The sequence below is a fragment of the Octopus sinensis genome, linkage group LG13 (genome assembly GCF_006345805.1).
Source record: "Octopus sinensis linkage group LG13, ASM634580v1, whole genome shotgun sequence".
NCBI lineage: Eukaryota > Metazoa > Mollusca > Cephalopoda > Octopoda > Octopodidae > Octopus > Octopus sinensis.
The window spans coordinates 36,453,232-36,473,002 of record NC_043009.1 but is presented as its reverse complement, the minus strand read 5'-3'; the positions used below and the strand labels follow the sequence as shown (position 1 = coordinate 36,473,002).

The following is a 19,771-nucleotide window of genomic DNA, read 5'->3' as shown; positions in this document are numbered from 1 at the left end:
GTTTCCGTCTACCAAATCCACTCACAAGGCATTGGTCAGCCCGGGGCTATAGCAGAAGACACTTGCTCAAGATGCCACGTAGTGGGACTGAACCCGGAACCATGTGGTTGGTTAGCAAGCTACTTACCACACAGCCACTCCTGCGCCTATATAACAAGTTTCCTGCATAAGTCAGGTGTTACTTTCTTCCATTCCTCTTCTAATATCTCCCATAAATTCTTCATAGTTGGTGCCCTTTGTGTTTCTTTGTTTCCAAGTATCTTCCAAAGGTTTTCAATTGGATTTAAGTCTGGACTTTGTGCTGGCCACTTCATTACTTGGATATTTTGTTCACTAAAGAATCCGGTGACACGCTTTGTAGCATGACATGGGGCATTATCTTGCATGAAAATGCATGGTTGATTCGGAAATACTCGTATCGAGGGATTACATGCTGTTTAACCAAATTCAAATAGATATTAGCATTAATAGTCCCTTTAATCATCTGCACTAGAGGGCCAACTCCTTCAGAAGAAATAGTGAGGCCTAGAGTTCGAAGGTCGTGCTTCACCACCTCGTCCCAGGTTTTCCTGGGTCTACCTCTTCCACGGGTTCCCTCAACTGCTAAGGATTGGCACTTTCTCACACACCTATCTTCATCCATTCTCGCCACATGACCATACCAGCGCAATCGTACACTGGGTACATCTTATAGAGTTTCTACCTACACCTTTTCTACAGATCGAGCAGGGCCATCTTCCTGAAGACATTTGTGGATTGTCTACCTTCCTACTTATTAGTACTTGAGGTTGGGGTCCACCAGGGTTCAGTACTCAGACCCCTCCTATTTATCATAGTCCTCCAGGCAATTTACTTTTATTTTATTAGAAATTCCAGCCGCAGTTTCAAAAGGATCCTTCAGTGTGTACCATTTCATGGCTTCATCATCTCACATGGTGGTTTTGCGTGGTCTACCAGTTGCCTTTTTCGGTTCAAAACCTTTAGTTTCTTCTTAGAGCTTAAAAACACATGAAAACTACACTCTTAGATCTCCTTATAATATAATAAAACATAATATAATATAATATAATAAAACATTGTATACAGTGCTCAGGTGCACTACAACTCATCTAAAGTGTATGTATAGTACATAGGGTAATGTACAAGCGTCAGGAAAAGAACAGTGCATGAGTCATGACATACACATATGTGTATGAGTATGGAAGGGGGACAATCAGGTGTAGTCTCAGCGGATTTCGGAAAGCATGAGGGCCTTAAAGGATGCAGTGTCATGGCAGTCAACAACTGACGCAGGCAGTTTGTTCCATGCTTCAGCAACTCTGAGCGTGAAAAAATGTTTCCGAAAGTCATAGGAGCTGTGCTGTTTTCTGACTTTGTAGGCATGTCCACGTGTGTTGGACACATGGAGATCAAAAAGGTGTTCAGTGTTGTTGTTGGTGAGGTGGTTGATAACTTTGTGGGTGCTTACCAAGTCCATCGCCAGATGCCGGAGCTTCATGGAAACAAGGTGCTCAGAGTATGGTAGGTGTCTGATGGAGGGTATGCGTTTGGTTGCACGTCCTCCAGGAGGTCAATGTTCTGAGCAAGATAGGGGTTCCAAACTGATGATGCGAATTCCAAGTGTGGTCGTACCATAGCTGTATACACCTTTAAATAGATGGCTGGAGAGCGGCTAACAAAAGTCTTGCTGAGTGATGCCAAGACACCCTCAGCCTTCTTGACAATTTTAGAGATATGCTTTGTCCAACGCAAATCGCTGCTGACAGTGATGCCTAGGTCGCGCTCGCAAGAGGATTTCTTGATATCAGTGTTGTGGAGGGAGTATGTGGACGCAGGGTTTTTTCTCCCAAAATGCATGGTGGTACACTTGTCCACAGCCAGTTTCAGTTGCCAGTCTGTGATCCATTGCTGCATTGTGTCCAGGTCTGATTGCAGGAAAGAGTTGTAGACATCAGGATCTGTCCTCTTGATTTCAAGGTACAGCTTGATGTCGTCTGCATATTTCAATATTTCAATACTGTGGCATTCTTTAAATTGGCATCTATGTCATTAATGTATGCCACAAACAAGAGGGGACCAAGAACAGATCCCTGTGGTACACCCGATGACATCTCATATGGTGTAGAATGCTGTCCTAGAACTGTGACTACCTCCTTTCGGCTGAGAATGAAGGATTTCAACCAGTTAAAAAGATCATCCCTCACACCCATTGCAGAGAGTTTCACCATAAGCCTTTTGTGTGGTACAGAATTAAAAGCCTTAGCAAAGTCAAGGTAGACAACATCCACCCATGAGCCACTGTCAGTGATCTGAGTAATGTCCTCAAGGAACTAGACAAGCTGATCACTGCAGCTGGAGTTAGGGACAAATCCATATTGTGAGGGTCGGATGAGACTGTGAGAGCTCCAGAAGTTCCAAAGTGTTTCTCTGACACACGATTCCATCAGTTTTGCAATACAGCTAGTGAGACTGACTGGGCGATATGTCTCGTGAAATAGCCGAGTGAGTTATTCTCGAAATCTTCATCCTGACAATTTCTTTTCGGAGGCCAAGAATAACTTTAGCATGGTGTGCCATGTTCAGAAGCTAGCACAATACTGAGACAGTAGTAACGTTGAGCCTGCAAATGTAAACAGTGCTTGAAATTTTCAGAAATTTCTGAAGGAATCTAATCGTTCTCTTATTTTGCACATGAGACATTTGGACAAGACTAGTGTTGGTGTTATGGCGAAACTCTTAGCGGTATTTTGTCTGTCTTTACATTCTGAGTTCAAATTCAACCAAGGTCGACTTTGCCTTTCATCCTTTCGGGGTTGATAAATTAAGTAGCAGTTGCATACTGGGGTACTACAAGCAATACTCTGCATTGCATGTGTTACTAGAGAGTATTATTACATAGTAACACTAGAGACAGATCAGTTTGTCCAGAGCTTATTTTTTATTTATAATATAGACTTGACTTAAACATTCAGTAAAATTTCATATAATATCAACTTTTGAAAGTTATTGGGATTTAAAAACTTTGAATCACTCAAATACATGTAATATTACTCACATAATAAATGCAATTTTCAGAATTATTATATATGGGAAGGTGTGTTAAATATTATTGATAATGACAAATATTTCACAGACATGCAAGAATAATATTTAAGTATATTACTTTAGCAAAAAGTCTAAGAAATGAACAAAAATTCATATTTCTGAGCATTGTTACTATTGAAAGGCAAGAAAACATAAAACATAAATATTATATATATTTAGATTCCCTGAGTAAAAAATTTTGGGTATGGCAAAAAGATGTCTAATAAATTTGCTTTATAAAACATATTTATTTTATATTAAACGGTGGCAGATCCTGTGGGTTTGTTCATCCTTAGAAGGGAAACTTCCCCTGTTGCTCTGGGTTTTTGTGATCTCATGTGATATGACTAAGTTTACCATGGATATATTTGGGGATGACTTCACACATTCATATTCAAGGAGTTTGCCTGAAATAGTAGAACCATTATTATTATTTACATTTGATGGATATTTGTCCTCATCCTGTTTGTTGTTAACACAACGTTTCGGCTGATATACTCTCCAGCCTTTATCAGGTGTCTTGGTTCTCATTCCTAAGGTATTTTTTCAAAGTTATTATTATTATTATTATTATTTAGGTCACTGCCTGGAATCAAACTCGGAATCTTGGGGTTAGTAGTCCACGCTCTTAACCACTATGCTACATGCGCGTGGGCAATTATGGAATGAATTTTAGGGCTTATAAATCTAATATTTTCCTATCCTTCCTTAATTCCAATTTGCATATACTACTCATAACTGCTAGTTTTTCTTGAATCACCAATAGTGCTTCATTTGAGTTTAATGACTGTGATGTAAAGGATGAATTAGAAAAAAAACAAATCAAAAAACAAAACAAAATCAGATAATTAAAGTCATGGTCCTTATATATGTGCAGGCAAATGATTCTGTGATTAGAGCATTGGGCTCACAATTATGAACTAGTGAGTTTGATTCCTGGACAAGGCTGTGTGTTATGTTTTTCAGCAAGACACTTTATTTCACGTTGCTCCAGTTCACTTTGCTGTAGAAATGAGTTGTGATGCCACTGGTGCCAAGCTGTATTGGCTTTTGTCTTTGCCTTGGACAACATCAGTAGCACAGAGAGGGGAGGCGGTATGCATGGGCGACTACTGGTCTCCCATAAACAACTTTGCCAGGACTTGTACCTCAGAGGGGAACTTTTTAGGTGCAATCCTATGGTCGGTCATGACTGAAGGGGTCTTTTTGACCCTTATATATAGTTTACATAGTACTAAAATTTCAACCCTGTCTTCTTTATTTAAACTATTTCTATCAATGTGGCTTCTATATTAACAGAATTTATTATTCTATTACATACTGTATTAGTTATCACAGATTTTGCCTTGAAGTTTGGTGACTACCATTCTCCTCAAATCTCAAATTTTTTCTTTTGATTCTTGCACTTTTCTGTAGGTTTACAGTGCAAGCCTGTAACAACAGCAATGACAACAACAATAATAATTATTATTGTTGTTAAGGTGATGAGCTGGCAGAATTGTTACCACACCAAGCAAAATGCTTAGTGGCATTTTGCCTGTCTTTATGTTTTGAGTTCAAGTTCTGCTGAGGTCAGCTTTGCCTTTCATCTTCTTGGGGTTGATAAAATAAGAATCAGGTGAGCACTGGAGCTGATGTAATTGACTTATCCCCTTCCCCCAAATTACTGGCCTTGTACTAAAATTTGAAACGATTATTATTATTATTATTATTATTATTATTATTATTATTATTATTATTATTATTATTATCATTATAGCTTTTTGGATTTCAACTTTCATAAGGGTTGATTTTTCTTTTGTTAATTTTTCTCTTCTGGTCATTATTTCCAGATCTTTTAAAACTAAGTATCTGTAATTTACTGCTGTAAAACAAATTAAATTAATTCTTTTCTCTTCAGTGTGTCCTATGAATTCTTTAATTCAAATTTAGCAAATAAATAAATAAATATATGTGGCTTTGTGCCGAAGTTAGTGTAAAGCAAGTAATCAATAGCAACTAAAATATTGCAACCAAATTTGACTGAAAGCCAAGACAAAGAGAAAAGTGAGTCAATGTAATAATGCAAACTAGAATAATAAAATGGAAGAAAAGCCATCAAATATTTAAAAATAAAAATGCAACAATGATTTAACATAGATATACAAGGTTTCTTATTTGGGTGAATGGTGGGAGGTACAGTCAACTATATTGCGGTCAGGCGGCGAGCTGGCAGAAACGTTAGCACGCTGGGCGAAATGCGTAGCCGTATTTCGTCTGCTGTTACGTTCTGAGTTCAAATTCCGCCGAGGTCGACTTTGCCTTTCGTCCTTCCGGGGTCGATAAATTAAGTACCAGTTACGCACTGGGGTCGATGTAATCGACTTAATCCGTTTGTCTGTCCTTGTTTGTCTCCTCTGTGTTTGGCCCCTTGTGGGTAGTAAAGAAATATATATTGCGGTCAGGCTTGAACAATGTTGAGTTTATTGACCTTGATATAGAAGAAGGGAAAGTAAAAGCTGACTAATTTTGAATTTAGGACATAATGAACGGTAAAATAAATATGACTGTCACAAGGCCAGCAATTTTAGGGAAGGGAATTGTTGATTACATCAACCTCAACACTCAACTGGTTCTTATTTTATAGTACCTAAAAGGGTGTAAAATGAAGTTGACCCCAGCTTTGTTTGAACCTGGAATGTAAAACCAGAAAAAAGATACTAAACATTTTGTCTGACGTGCTAATGCTTCTGATAGCTCAACTCTCTCTCTCTCACACACACACACATGTGTGTATACATGCATATTTTGGCACTCTCTCACACCAACAAGGGTTCCAGTCGATCCGATCAACAGAACAAGCAGCTCATGAAATTAACACGCAAGTGGTTGAGCAATCTACAGACACGTGTACCCTTAACATAATTCTTGAGGAGATTCAGTGTGACACAGAATGTGACAAGGCTGACCCTTTGAATTACAGGTACAACTTATTTTTGCCAGCTGAATGAACTGGAGTAACATGAAATAAAGTGTCTTGCTCAAGGACACAATATGCTGCTGGGAATTGAACTTGCAACCTTATGATCGTGAGCCAAATACCCTAACCACTAAGCCATGCACCTTCACGGGCATGGCTGTGTGTGATTAGTTTGCTTCCTCGCTACATGGTTTTGGGTTCAGTCCCACTGCGTGGGACTTTGGGTAGGTGTCTTCCACTATAGCCCTGAGTCGACCGAAGCTTTGTGATTGAATTCGGTAGGCGGGAGTTACTGCCGTGTGTGTATGTGTGCGTATAGCTGCTCAGTGCCTCTCCGAAAGAGAGAGAGGGATATCATCATCATCATCATCATAATTTAACTGGCAAAGGTTGGATGGTTTAACCAATGTTGGCAAGCTGGAAGGTTGCACCCAACTCCAGTCTGATTTGGCATGGTTTCTATCGCTTGATGCTCTTCCTAAAGTCAACCACTCTGAGAGTGTAATGGGTGTTTTTACATGCCACTAGTATGGGTGCCAGTTGCATGACACCAGTATCTGCCACAACTGTGATTTTACTTGGCTTGATGGGTCAAGCACCACATCATGCCAAAGGTCTCTGTCATTTGTCATTGCCTCTGTGAGGCCCAACACTTGAATGGTGCTTATTATGTGCCACCAGCATGGGTGCCATTTATGTGACACCAGCATTGGCCATGACTGTAATTTCACTTGGCTTGACAGGTCTTCTCAAGCACAGCATATCGCCAAAGGTCTCAGTCACTAGTCAAAGATCATGCTTCACCACCTCATTCCATATCTTCCTTGGTCTTCCTCTACCACAATTTCATGCACCAAAATTACTGAATGGATCCTTATGATATTTGGAACTTAGCTTCAATGCATAAGGGTGGGTATAATGCAATATGTTTGGTTTGAATTTGAGATGGTTTAAAGGGAGCAGATCTCCCATGAAAATTCATAAATTTTTGATGTTGATGAAATTTCAATCATGGGTAATTGACACACACCAAGAAGTGTTCTCAAAGTTTCCACTTCTCATGAGGATTCTAAGACCCCCTATTGGGGGCCTTAACTCCGAAATTTTTTTTATGATCCAAAAGTAGGTCAAAAGTACTGAATGGATTTTTATGAAATTTGGAAATTATATTCTATGCATAAGGGCCATAACCCCCATGAATATTCATATATTTTTGCTGTTGATGAAATTTTAACCATAGACATTAGACACAAATGAAGTAATATTTCTAAAATTTCATCTTAGAAGTTAGAAAGACCCCTTCATGGGGACTTAACACCCACAATTTAATCATTTTATCTAAGCAAAAACGAATACAGTTGTACTTTTGGAAACTGTAAGGTCATCTGAGCATAAAAGATGAGCATTATTTGTAATTCAATGGTACAACAGTGTAAGAGTTTACTTTCAGATATACTTAGATTGTGATTTCTGCAATGTGGTGCATAAATTGTCAAGAAATGAGAGGCATCTTTGCCTCCACTGAGTCAGTTGCAAAGTGTCTTTTTATTATCACTGGGTCACACATAGTCCTCAGATAGTACCATTGATTTCAAGGCCTTCCCAGATGAGTGAATGGTTATTCAAAGACATTCATAGATTGTAAATTTATTCTGTCCAGTTACGTATCAGTATAGTGGTGATTTGCAAACTCCAGAGGTGATACTTTCATTTCTCTTTAGCCCTCATGTCACACAGTTGTTAATTTTTATTTGAGTTGGGTCACACCCTTCCAATTGCTATTTTCTGAAAACTATTCACAGCTTTGTATTTTTTATCTCATTCTGTTAATTCATATACACACACACACACACACACATATATATATATATATATATATATATATATATAGCGTTATATATGTATATATATATATATATAACAATACATATATATATATATTATATATATATATATATATATATATATATATATATATATATACTCTCTCTCTTTTACTTGTTTCAGTCATTTGACTGCGGCCGTGCTGGAGCACCACCTTTAGTCGAGCAAATCGACCCCGGGACTTATTCTTTGTAAGCCCAGGACTTATTCTATTGGTCTCTTTTGCCGAACCACTAAGTGACGGGGACGTAAACACACCAGCATCGGTTGTCAAGCAATGCTAGGGGGACAAACACAGACACACAAACACACACATACACACACACATATATATATATATATATATATATATATATACATATATATATATATATATATATTATATATATATATATATTATATATATATATACGACAGGCTTCTTTCAGTTTCCGTCTACCAAATCCACTCACAAGGCATTGGTCGGCCCGGGGCTATAGCAGAAGACACTTGCCCAAGATGCCACACAGTTGGACTGAACCCGGAACCATGTGGTTGGTTAGCAAGCTACTTACCACACAGCCATTCCTGCGCCTATATAGAGTTATCCACATAGTGGATAACTCTCTAATAATTATATATATATATATATATATATTTTTATTTTATAGAAGGAGCTTCTACAGGACTAGAACTGTTTCATTCAAAAGAAATCATCGATTTCTTTTGAATGAAACAGTTTTAGTCCTGTAGAAGCTCCTTCTATAAAATAAATTAATTTACTCTATGTATTGAGTACCTTATTTACTGTGGTTAACCCCGACTCAACCCGGGACCTACATATATATATATATATATATATATCGTGTAAAATTAAAAATAAGTACAAGGCACCAAATATAATTGTGTGTGTCTGTGTGTGTACGCATGTATATGAATGTGTAATGTATGAATGTGAAACCAAAAGTAAAACCAAGGGACATAACCTCTACGTTAAGCCATTATTCTCCTTCTCCGGTGTGAGAAACCAGATAAAACCTCGAGAAGTCGGTTTTGAGTCAAAAATGGCAGACGCTACAATTTTAAGCCGGAATGATAGATACCAACAACAACAACAACAGCCACAAGTTTACATCAGGTTGACGGCACCGGTTATTGCCAGTGTTGTTGCATTTCTACCGGTCTTTGGAATAGTATTTTCTGTCACTTGGTCACTCTTATACGACTTCGAGCGATCGACGCGCACCCATTGCGGAGTAAGCATTGTTATTTAATTTTTTGGCCAATATTTTGAAATAGTTGTCCTTCGAAGTCACTTATTTCATGGAAGAAGGGAAGGAAAACAGTACGGAATTAGAGAGCAAAAAAGTGAAAAAAACTGAAATTTTTGGGAAAGATTTCTTTTTCAGTATCGTAATTTCGATTGCATGAATAAATAAATTAATAAATAAATAAATAAAACTTCGAAGGCAGCTATTCCAAAACCCCGCCTTATTTTTTAATGCATATAAAAAAATTTAGAAGAAAACTGCTGAGATTCTCTTAAGAACACCCTCCCACTTCACTTTCGCGCGCGTGTATATATATACATATACATATATATACACATGTGTCGGTATTTATGTAACGATCTTCCCACATATTTCTGTTTCCGTCTGTAAACCTCAGAATATTGTATTTCGTTCAATGTATGTAATGCCTTGTATATCTTTCTCACCTTTTTCCTTAAACACACACACGCACCCACACACACTGCTATATGATGGCAATGATATGGCCCTCTTCATGATCACTCGAGCGTTAAAAATAGCAGCCAAGTCTCTTAATAATACCCTACCGCTTAAAAAACATAATAAAAAGAAATATGCTTGATAATGTGTTCCTCTGTTCCGTGCACACAGGGCAAAGGCGGGTGGTCACGGTTGGTATGTCTTTCATCTCTCTCTCCACACCCACACACACACACACACACATATATATATATAATATATATATATATATATATATAGATATACAGACACACATATACATATATATATATATAGATATACAGACACACATATACATATATATATACACACATACATATATATATATATATATATACACACGTATATATTGTAAGAAACAATTATGAACTTTTTTAGTACACTTGACTTTTAAAAATATTTTTGATAAGGTTTGTTTTTTCAAGAAGAACCGAAACATGTAAAATCTCTAAGAAAATTAAAATTTATCTTATATAGTGGCGTTTTCAAACTTATATATATATATATATAATATATATATATATAATATATATATATATATATATATATATATATATATATATATATATATATATAGAGAGAGAGAGAGAGAGAGAGAGAGAGAGAGAGAACAATAAGAAAATGGAGGGGATCAATAGGTGGTTCATGAACTTTTAGACATTCTATTATGTCAACTTATATATATATATCTGGATGCTTTGTTGTCCCATTTTTGTATCACCTAGCTGTCCGGGTGTTTGCGTTCTTGTCCCATTTTGTTATATATATATATACATACATACATACACAGAGAGAGAGAGAGAGAGTCTTTCGGTTTTAGTAGACGACATCATTCATCCTCTTTCCCAAGCCTAGCCTCTTAATCTGTCATGAAGGAACGTTGTGTGGATGAATGACGTCGTTTACTAACACTGAAAGATTGCTTATATATATATAATTTCATTTTAAAAGATACCAATTTTTTAAAGTCGACTTTTAACGAAGTTGATTCGTATAAATTATCTTAAGCTCTCCTTCCCCACCATCAATTTTTTTTTTCAACAGATTCCGATACAATCGTAATCTATACCATCTGAAAGGTATTTGTAGAAAATTTTATGAAAAATCCATTTTTCTAAACGTTATGAGGAAACAAATTCGGAATAGTGGGAGGGGTAGTACTTGCGTTGGCATACCTCTCTCTCTCTCCGTATATTATATATATATATATATATATATATATATATATATAAAAAGTTTGTTATGTTTCAGAGTTACTTTTCATTGATTTGTGGTGATCCTTGCATGTAAGGGTCCACTTTCACTTTTACAAACTGCTGCTGCTCCGTATCGTTTCGTTTGGCGGCCGGCGACCCGGCCTAAGCAGTTAAATATTACTATATATATCACCTGTAATAAGGTGGCTTGCTGGCAGAAACGTTAGCACGCCAAGCGAAATACTTAGCGGTATTTCGTCTGTCAAATTCTGCTGAGGTCGACTTTGCCTTTCATCATTTCGAGGTCGATAAAGTAAGTACCAGTTGCGTATTGGGGTCGATCTAATCAGCTGGGCCACTCCCCCCAAAATTTCGGGCCTTGTACCTAGAGTAGAAAAGTATATACCACCTATGTTCATTTAGTGTTGAATTTAAAGAGTGATTAAATTAAAGTCTACGAAAAACTAAGCACATATGAGCAATAATTCTTCTGTAATAACAAAGCAAAAGCAATGGTCATTCATTCTTATTACTTTTGTAAAGAGATTTTTTTCTTTCTTTCAACAGTTAGCTTTTAAAAAGCAACAACAATACTAACTGGTGTTTAAGCCCATAACGCCAGTCGTCAAACGAAGTGGTTGTATCAGCTGTTTGACTGAATGGGGCCTCTGTATCACTCAGTATATAAGTTGTTTAATATTATATAATATATCTAAGTATCATTATCGGTTGTTTGAGGAAAATTAAAACGATTTGCACACCTTTCATACATACATTTACACATATACACACACAACCAGTTATATATATATATATATATATATATATATATATATATATATATATATATACAAGATAAGAAAATGGAGAAATACATCTAAATCAAATATCAATTACCAGATAATACTCAATCACATACTTTATTAGATCACCACATAAGAGACTGTAGGGTTAAATATAAAAAGCAGAACAAATCAGTGTACATAAAGGAATGTACATAAATTGAGGGAGGGGAACAGATAAAATCCAGGCTACCTACGTTTCCTATCTAGCAGATCCTATCTCAATTTGTATATATATATATATATATATATATACATACATTCACACACATGCTTGTTAGACATGCATGAGTTACTAATTCCGTGCTAAACGAGTAATCAACCCAATTAAACTATTAGCTCTAATTATAAATAATAGCTAGAACTCTCTCTCTCTCTCTCTCACACACACACACAAATGTTATGTCCAAACACGTACATGCTTGCATATTATATGAACATTCACTTGTGTATTACACATGAATGCATCCACTCAAATACAGGTCACACACAAACATAATCAGGATATTTCAAAAGTCATCTTTAAAACCCCCAGTAATAGAAGCTGTAAGGATATCTTTCTTTTGATAAGCAACCAATGAAAAACCTTTTTGCAGTCCCTCAACCTACTAGAAATAGCAACCAAATTTCTCTCTAAAAAAACATCCTACAGTCTTCAAAGGACCAAAAACACATTGGATAATATGGTCCTATATATTAAAAAAAAACCCAAGAATGACATTGCTTGAACGTCTGCTCTATCAGAAATGTGTTAGGCTGAAATATATATGAATAAAGCTAACTTAAATTGTTGGTTTTCTTTTTTTTCTGTACTAAAATTGCAGATATAAACTAGATTCTTCTCGTCTAGTATAGTGTGTGTGTGTGATTGGATGTACAAAATACTTTTAGCTCTAAGAAAGAATTCTACTCTTAAGATTCTCCCTCTGAGTTGAAACTACTGTTCACTGTCAGATTTTGAACCCTCCTTTACTTATATATATATATATATATATCCAAATTGAAGGAGTGGAACAGATAAAATCCAGGCTACCTACATTTCCTATCTAGCAGATCCTCTGATGTAATTACTCAACGAGGAGTACCCAAATAGTTACTTATCAGGTCGAAAATACCCTAATTATATGAAGGTTGATTGTTGTTAAAGAATCCCAAGTTAATTCAGCAAAGATATAATGTAGACCCAACAGAGGAGCTATCCATCCAAGTTGACAGCTGTATTGTAGATTGAGCAATCAAGAAGATGAAGATAGAGAAAGCTGCTCGTCCATCAGGGACTGTTGCTACAATGTTTGAAATATCTGGTGATGTAGGGAATAGGTTAAATACTTGAAGAATAAATATAGATAGTACAGAGGCATAAAATTGTTGGATCAGGCAATGAAGGTCACAGAAATGTAGCAGAATTGATTTGGAGAAAGCCCAGGTGAGATGCAGTTTATTTGATGTCCACTTTCACATGAAACATTTAAAATACTTAGGAGCAGGCCACTATACCTAGCATTTGCTGACTTAAAGAAAGCATGTTTCACTGGATGTACAGTGTTAACCTGCATGGACAGTGGAGTTCAAATGAGCTGAGAGAAAAACTGAGTATAAGAGGAATCAGATTTAATGTAGAGAAGAAGAGATGGTGCTGTTATGTGCCTGTAATGCATGTGAAGGAGGCTGATAGGCTATGTATGGAAATGCTGAGCACTCAAAGTAATGAAAGCTAGCCTGAGGAAGATATGGAGTAAAGTGATAATGATTGATCTTAAGATATATCTCAGCAGAGATAACACAAAGCCATATTGACTGGCAATATGTAGTGCTGGAGAAGACTTGACAATCTCTGAAAGCTTGGTTAAATGTACATTAAAATGAGGGGTGTTGCAATGGCAGAGGTTGGAATTTATAATACATTTATTTGGGAGTTTCTCCCTTTTGTACCTGGAATCACCATTTATTGACCCTCTTACCTATTTGATGCCCTCTCATCTCTCTGTCATCCCTTCTATTCACTGCAGTATGCTACCTGTGGAGTGATGTCCATCCATATTTAATTTCCCCTCTATCACTACTCGTATTTATCTCTCACTCTTTCCAAATCATTGAGTAATGAATAATTGCAATGGATTTTCTGACATCCTATGGACAGCTATTAGATCTCTCTTACTAGTAAACATGTAGCTCTCCTTCATCTCCATTCCTCTCAGTCACCATTTTATTATCCATCACTCTCTTACCATACTATCTCACTTTTCATCATTTCATATCTCTCTCTTACTTGCGAGCATCATCCTTCTATACTTCCTAGCCATCACTCATTCTTCTCCAGGACACTAATTCACATTTATTACACTCTCTTACCACCAACCAATACTATATCTACCACTAGTTTTCTCTCCCTCTTATGCCCTACGACTACTACTACTATCTCTCTTTTATCACTCCTAGCATTGTCTCTTTCATCACACTGCCATTAATGTCTCCTTTCTATCACTTCTGGCACTGTTGCTCTTTCTCTTATTTCTTTCTCTTCTTTCCACACTCTTATACCAGTCACTGACTTCCTCCACCATCCAACCTTCATTCATCTTCTATAGTCATCCTCTATCTTGCACACTCTATTGGTCATGTTGCCTTGAATTGAGAAACATACTGGGATGATGACGGCTTTTGTTTTGTTGGGTACAAGGCAACAACTCTGATGTTGGTGCCATGATAAAATTCATGTTGCACTCTTAATAGTGAACAAGTGGGGACAGTAGGGTTGAGAGGTCTCTTGAGTCCTGTCTTTTAAGTGTTAGGTGGGGGGGGGGGGCACGATAAAATGCACTCAGTACATTCTGTAAAATGGTTGGTATTAAGGAGGACATCAAGCCAGAGTAACAACACCAGAATAAAAGGTACAAGTGGAAAGTGGGAAGTGCAGTAGCTTGAAATATGAACTGACTTGGATGATAATGACCTTTCTAACCCATGGCAGCTTAGAAAGTGGATGTATAACAAAAATGAAGTGTGTGTAAATATGTGTACGTACGCACGCACACACACACACACACACACACACACACATGTATGTGTATACGTGTGTATGTCCCATTTGTGAACAAGTTTTACTCTTTAGTAAAATACATTAACTACTTAGCTATTAGCATTACAAAACTCAAATACCATATTAACACTAGTTGATATAATCGTTGCATTATTGATCATTCACTCACCTACCTAGCTATACATGAGTAGAAGGTAAAAGAAGTGAATGAATCACAAACTAATGCTGTTAGTGTTTCCTCTGACCTGTTTGTTTACATAGCAACATGACATGACCTTGTGGTGCTAGTAAATGACATTGATGCTACTTTCTGTACACAAAGCATTGGAATTTATGGATATGACAGAAACAACAGGTAGGAATCCTCTGTTGTAAGAGGAACCTGTTTTGGTTTGATGACCATGATTATTGTAGTTCTTCAATTAACTGCACTGCTGACTCATTGAATTATTAACTAAGTGACTGAGTATCTCACAGACGCCTGTAACAGTCTGACATAGCAGTATGTGTAACAGTGTTGACTGTATAATCCGCAAGGAACTTGCTCTGGGTGCTGTGTGTTGGCCTCATCATTATGAAGTGACTTTCTTTATCAGTTGGCCAGTGATACATAAAAGGCATCTGGTACATTCTGCATTTGGAAGGACATTCAGCCATAGAAATCAAGCCAAAACAGACTGGAGCCTGGTGCAGCTCTCTGGTTTACCAGTTCCAGTCAAACCGGCTAACCCATGTTAGCATGGAAAACAGATGCTAAATGATGATGATGATATATGTATGTATGTACACACACACATACGGAGGCGCAATGGCCCAGTGGTTAGGGCAGCGGACTCGCGGTCGTAGGATCGCGGTTTCGATTCCCAGACCAGGTGTTGTGAGTGTTTATTGAGCAAAAACACCTAAAGCTCCACAAGGTTCCGGCAGGGATGGTAGTGATTCCTGCAGTACTCTTTCACCACAACTTTCTCTCACTCTTACTTCCTGTTTTTCAAGGGGCCGGCCTTGTCACTCTCTGTGTCACGCTGAATATCCCCGAGAACTACGTTAAGGGTGTACGTGTCTGTGGAGTGCTCAGCCACTTACACGTTAATTTCACGAGCGGGCTGTTCCGTTGATCGGATCAACCGGAACCCTTGTCGTCGTAACCGATGGAGTGCTTCCACCACACACATACATACACAAACATGCAATACTTTCTCTTTCCATCCTTTCTATCTGACTATGTGTCAGCTAGAAGGGGTTATAATCCAAGCTGTATGCTCATGATGGACATCTACACATTCCAGTAATAAAATGCATGTATGTAGGATGTTTTACTTTAGATGAGTCATCTATACTAGTTGAAAGTCCTGATGAATTATAATGTCTGTAGAGTAAGTATATATTAAAACAATGACTGGAAAATTTGGTATATTTTTCAATTCCATGCTATACATGTTTCATCACAGTTAGAAACTATATTATGAATATAAAAATAATATGAATCATAATGATAACATTATTATTATAATAACTAGTAAAACGCCCCCCCCCTCCAATGAACGGTGCTGAGTTGTCAAACATTTAAACCAAATTTTCTCAAAACAACTTGTCTGACCGTCCCATAGGCCTCCCCTTTGAGAAACACTGATTTAACCAAAATTTGGGACACCAGCAAAAGAAGAAATAAAGATAGGCTTTTTTTCTATCCCAAAGTAAAACAATTTTATTCACACAAATAAGCAACCAAAGAGTTTAAAGTACCAGTAATGATAAGGCTGTTGACTGGGAGAACACAAACATGGTTTAAACAGTAAACTTGGCAGGAAAGAAATGTACCTTTAAGCAGTGCAAAAATGACAAAAAATGGAAGGTGTAGTTATGTACAGGTTGACAGAAGAAAATCAGGACAAAAACGGCTTTATCGATCACATTCTCACCTGGAATCGATTTTTTCAAGACTTATACATACCCTGATACATATTAATACATATTAAAATTTGAGCGCAATCGGATGGAGGATGCCCAAGATCCGAGAAGACACACAGACAGACAGACAGAATGGATTTTATATAAGAGATGATATAAATATAATACATTCACAATAGTTATATATATGTAATGAACATGTATAGGACCTTTAACAGACTACATCAATTTAAAATGTAGAGCAATCTTCAGTGCCTAAAATTATAGAATTTAGTTAAATTCGAAGGACTCATATGTATAATTTTTTTATCCAAAATCACCAAGAGGATAAGGAGTTACAACTGTGATTTTGTTGGTAAAACATGTTCTTTGTCTATTTCCTTATCCTCTTGGATAAGGAGATAGACACCAAATGTAACAAGTACTTTGCAACTTTGCAAGAACTTCTTGATATGCCCTTTTAAGTAGTGCCATGGATACTGCCTCACTTCAGCTAGCAAAAATATCTTCCTCCCCACTTCAGCCTAAATAATGGTGACCTGCCTTTATGCCAAGTTGCATCAGATTACCATTCTGCAGCTATGGTCCTAATCCCTCTCTATATTGGTAAAACATGAGTAAGCCACATCACAGTGTATCCGACTCGGAGTCAATAACTCTGAATACGAATTGATATGTAGAAGGGACTCTGTTGTGGTTGGTGATAGAAAGGGCAGTCGGCTGTAGAAACCATATCCCAAAATAGAATGAATGAGTGAAACATTAAATCCACAAGCTGCATTAGTGAGTACTTGTCTAAGAGGACAGTAATTCCAAACAGGAACTCTGTAAGAGTAGAGGAATTCTTTAGTTCTCTTGTAATGGGACTACCTCTCAACGGCTAGTAATGTGATAAAATACATCCATGAGACATGCAAGACTAGTTTAAACTCTGCTCAAGCTGATTTTACTTCTTATTTGTCTGGTGTTAATAAAATAATTATCAGTCACGTACTGAGGTCAATACAATCACCTCGTGTATGGCATTGAGCCATGTGAGAATTCAATGTTGAAAAGATACCTAAGATGGTATGTTTTCTTCAAATGATTCCACTTGGAATTATGGGAACAGTTAGTCAATATTTGGCAAAATTTCCATATGATTTTCTGTTGCCAAAATATTTCACTACTGTTTGTGTTGATGGTGGAGAGCTTTGGTGTCTTAGTCTTGAGTAGGTCCATGTTGGTATCTGATTCTTGGGATTATCAAAAGTAGTGTCATGTAGTTCTGATATTAAGTGTCATTGAGATCAATGTTTTTACTTTCAATCCTTTCTGGGTTTGATGAAATTAAAACAGTTCTGGTAACATGCAAGGAATTGAACTAACTAACTCTGTTGTCTTATACGTACAAAATAAAGCACAAAGAAAAATTAAGAAAACAAATTTTGCATTTATTGTTTGCATGGTACTTTTTTCCCTGTTATATTAATTGTTTTTGTAATAAATATATTGAAAGAGGATAGAGAGTATGAAACCTGAATTGAAACAGTGTATGTTACAATCTGAATAGAGATAGTATATAAGTAATAGATTGCTGGGATGGAACTAATTTTTCATCATTGAGCTCAATATTATCATCATCATGTTTTTGTTACAGTTGATCTCCCTTCAAGGTGCAATGTCAAGAGGGCTCATAAACCCTGTTTGCTCTCAAACTCTGGCCCCACTTGTCTGGTAGTTGAGCTGCCCTTGTGAGAGTGATCCATTGGGAGTGCATATCTTGTGGACCCAAAAGAAATAGACAACATGAGGATGAAATATCAGGGGTTGCTCAAAGATCAACTGCAAATCATTTAAAAAAAAATTCTTCTCTTCCTCCTTCTTCTCCATCACCACCACCACCACCATCATTACCTATTTATCTATACTGGCATAGTTTAGATGGATCTGCAGTGCAGCTTGTTGCCTGTTTTCTTTATTCTGTGTCATCACGTCTATGAGGTCAACATCCTGAGATCTTACCTTCACCACTTCCTCCAAAACTGCAAATTTTCCCCTTAATTTCATTTTGAATTCTAGCACCTCTCTCTTCTCATAGCTAAAAAAAAAAATACTTAACTCTTTGATTATTTCCTTTAGGTCTGATTGATTATTAGTTGGATTTGGAAGGCCACTGCTTTCTCTCCCTCTCTACTCCTGCCTATCTCTCACACTGTCTTTCCTTATCTATTTCTACCTCTACCTTTAATTTTGTCTCTCCACCCCACTCTCTACCTTCCTCCATCTCCATTCTTTCTCTCTCACCACCATCTTCATCATCCCAAAGCTCAGTCTGAAGCACTGACTTGACTAAGTCTAATGATAAGTTGGTTAATTTCCTGCTATTCCAACCAACAAAGTGATAAAAAATAATTCTCTTTTGTTGTAGATGCTGAACAACTGGAATCATTCCAACCATTACTCTGATTCTTTTTCACTTCTTAAAAAGTCCTTCCTTCCTTCCCACCCTTGCTTTAACTACTCCATAATATCTCATAATGATTTCTCTCTCTTCATCAATTTATTATCACTAATAATAATTATTCAATTATTCCCAAAGTAGACATGTCTAAGCTGTTTTTTTCACAGAACACCTCTCAGTGTGCTGTAAATATCTACTGTAGATTTCTATGCATAATGCTATAAAATATGTATGTGTATATATGTGTATATTTATGTATGGATGGACAAATACCATTGATTCTGGATATTAGTGTTGGTGAAAGACCAAATGATGCCATTCAGCTGCACCATTAGTGTTTCTCTTGGGACAGGCTACATTTTTTTGTGTATTTTTTTTAATAGGGTCCACATGAAGTAGAGCAACCACAGCATTTTTTAGTCAATAAGAGTGCCTCTATGCAGTTATTCAGCCTTATAGAAATAACAGCTACATTTCCTTCAAATTACACTCTGTCAAAGGAATGATACATTCAATAATGTAATCCAAGATGCATTATGCCTGAAATGAGATAGGATGGTCATGGCTAGATTGCCTTTTATCATAATTCTACTTGACCAAGGCTGACTAGAAGTTAAACAGCTACAACAACCGTTACATTTTTATCTACTTTGGCTGATGCTCC

General features: G+C 36.9%; 1 protein-coding gene across 3 annotated transcripts in view; it reads left to right on the top strand.

Moving 5' to 3' along the window:
• Window positions 1-8,939: 8,939 nt before the first annotated feature.
• Window positions 8,940-19,771, top strand: part of LOC115218274 (post-GPI attachment to proteins factor 2-like) — a 51,857-nt gene continuing 41,025 nt past the window's right edge. For 2 of the 3 annotated variants that reach the window (XM_029788024.2, XM_036508314.1), the window contains exon 1: window positions 8,940-9,162. In XM_029788024.2, the coding sequence (XP_029643884.2) occupies window positions 8,971-9,162 (192 nt within the window). In that variant the 5' untranslated portion in view covers window positions 8,940-8,970. Of the gene's footprint in view, window positions 9,163-9,765; window positions 9,832-19,771 lie in introns of those variants that run through there. The other variant, XM_036508316.1, reaches the window with a different exon arrangement.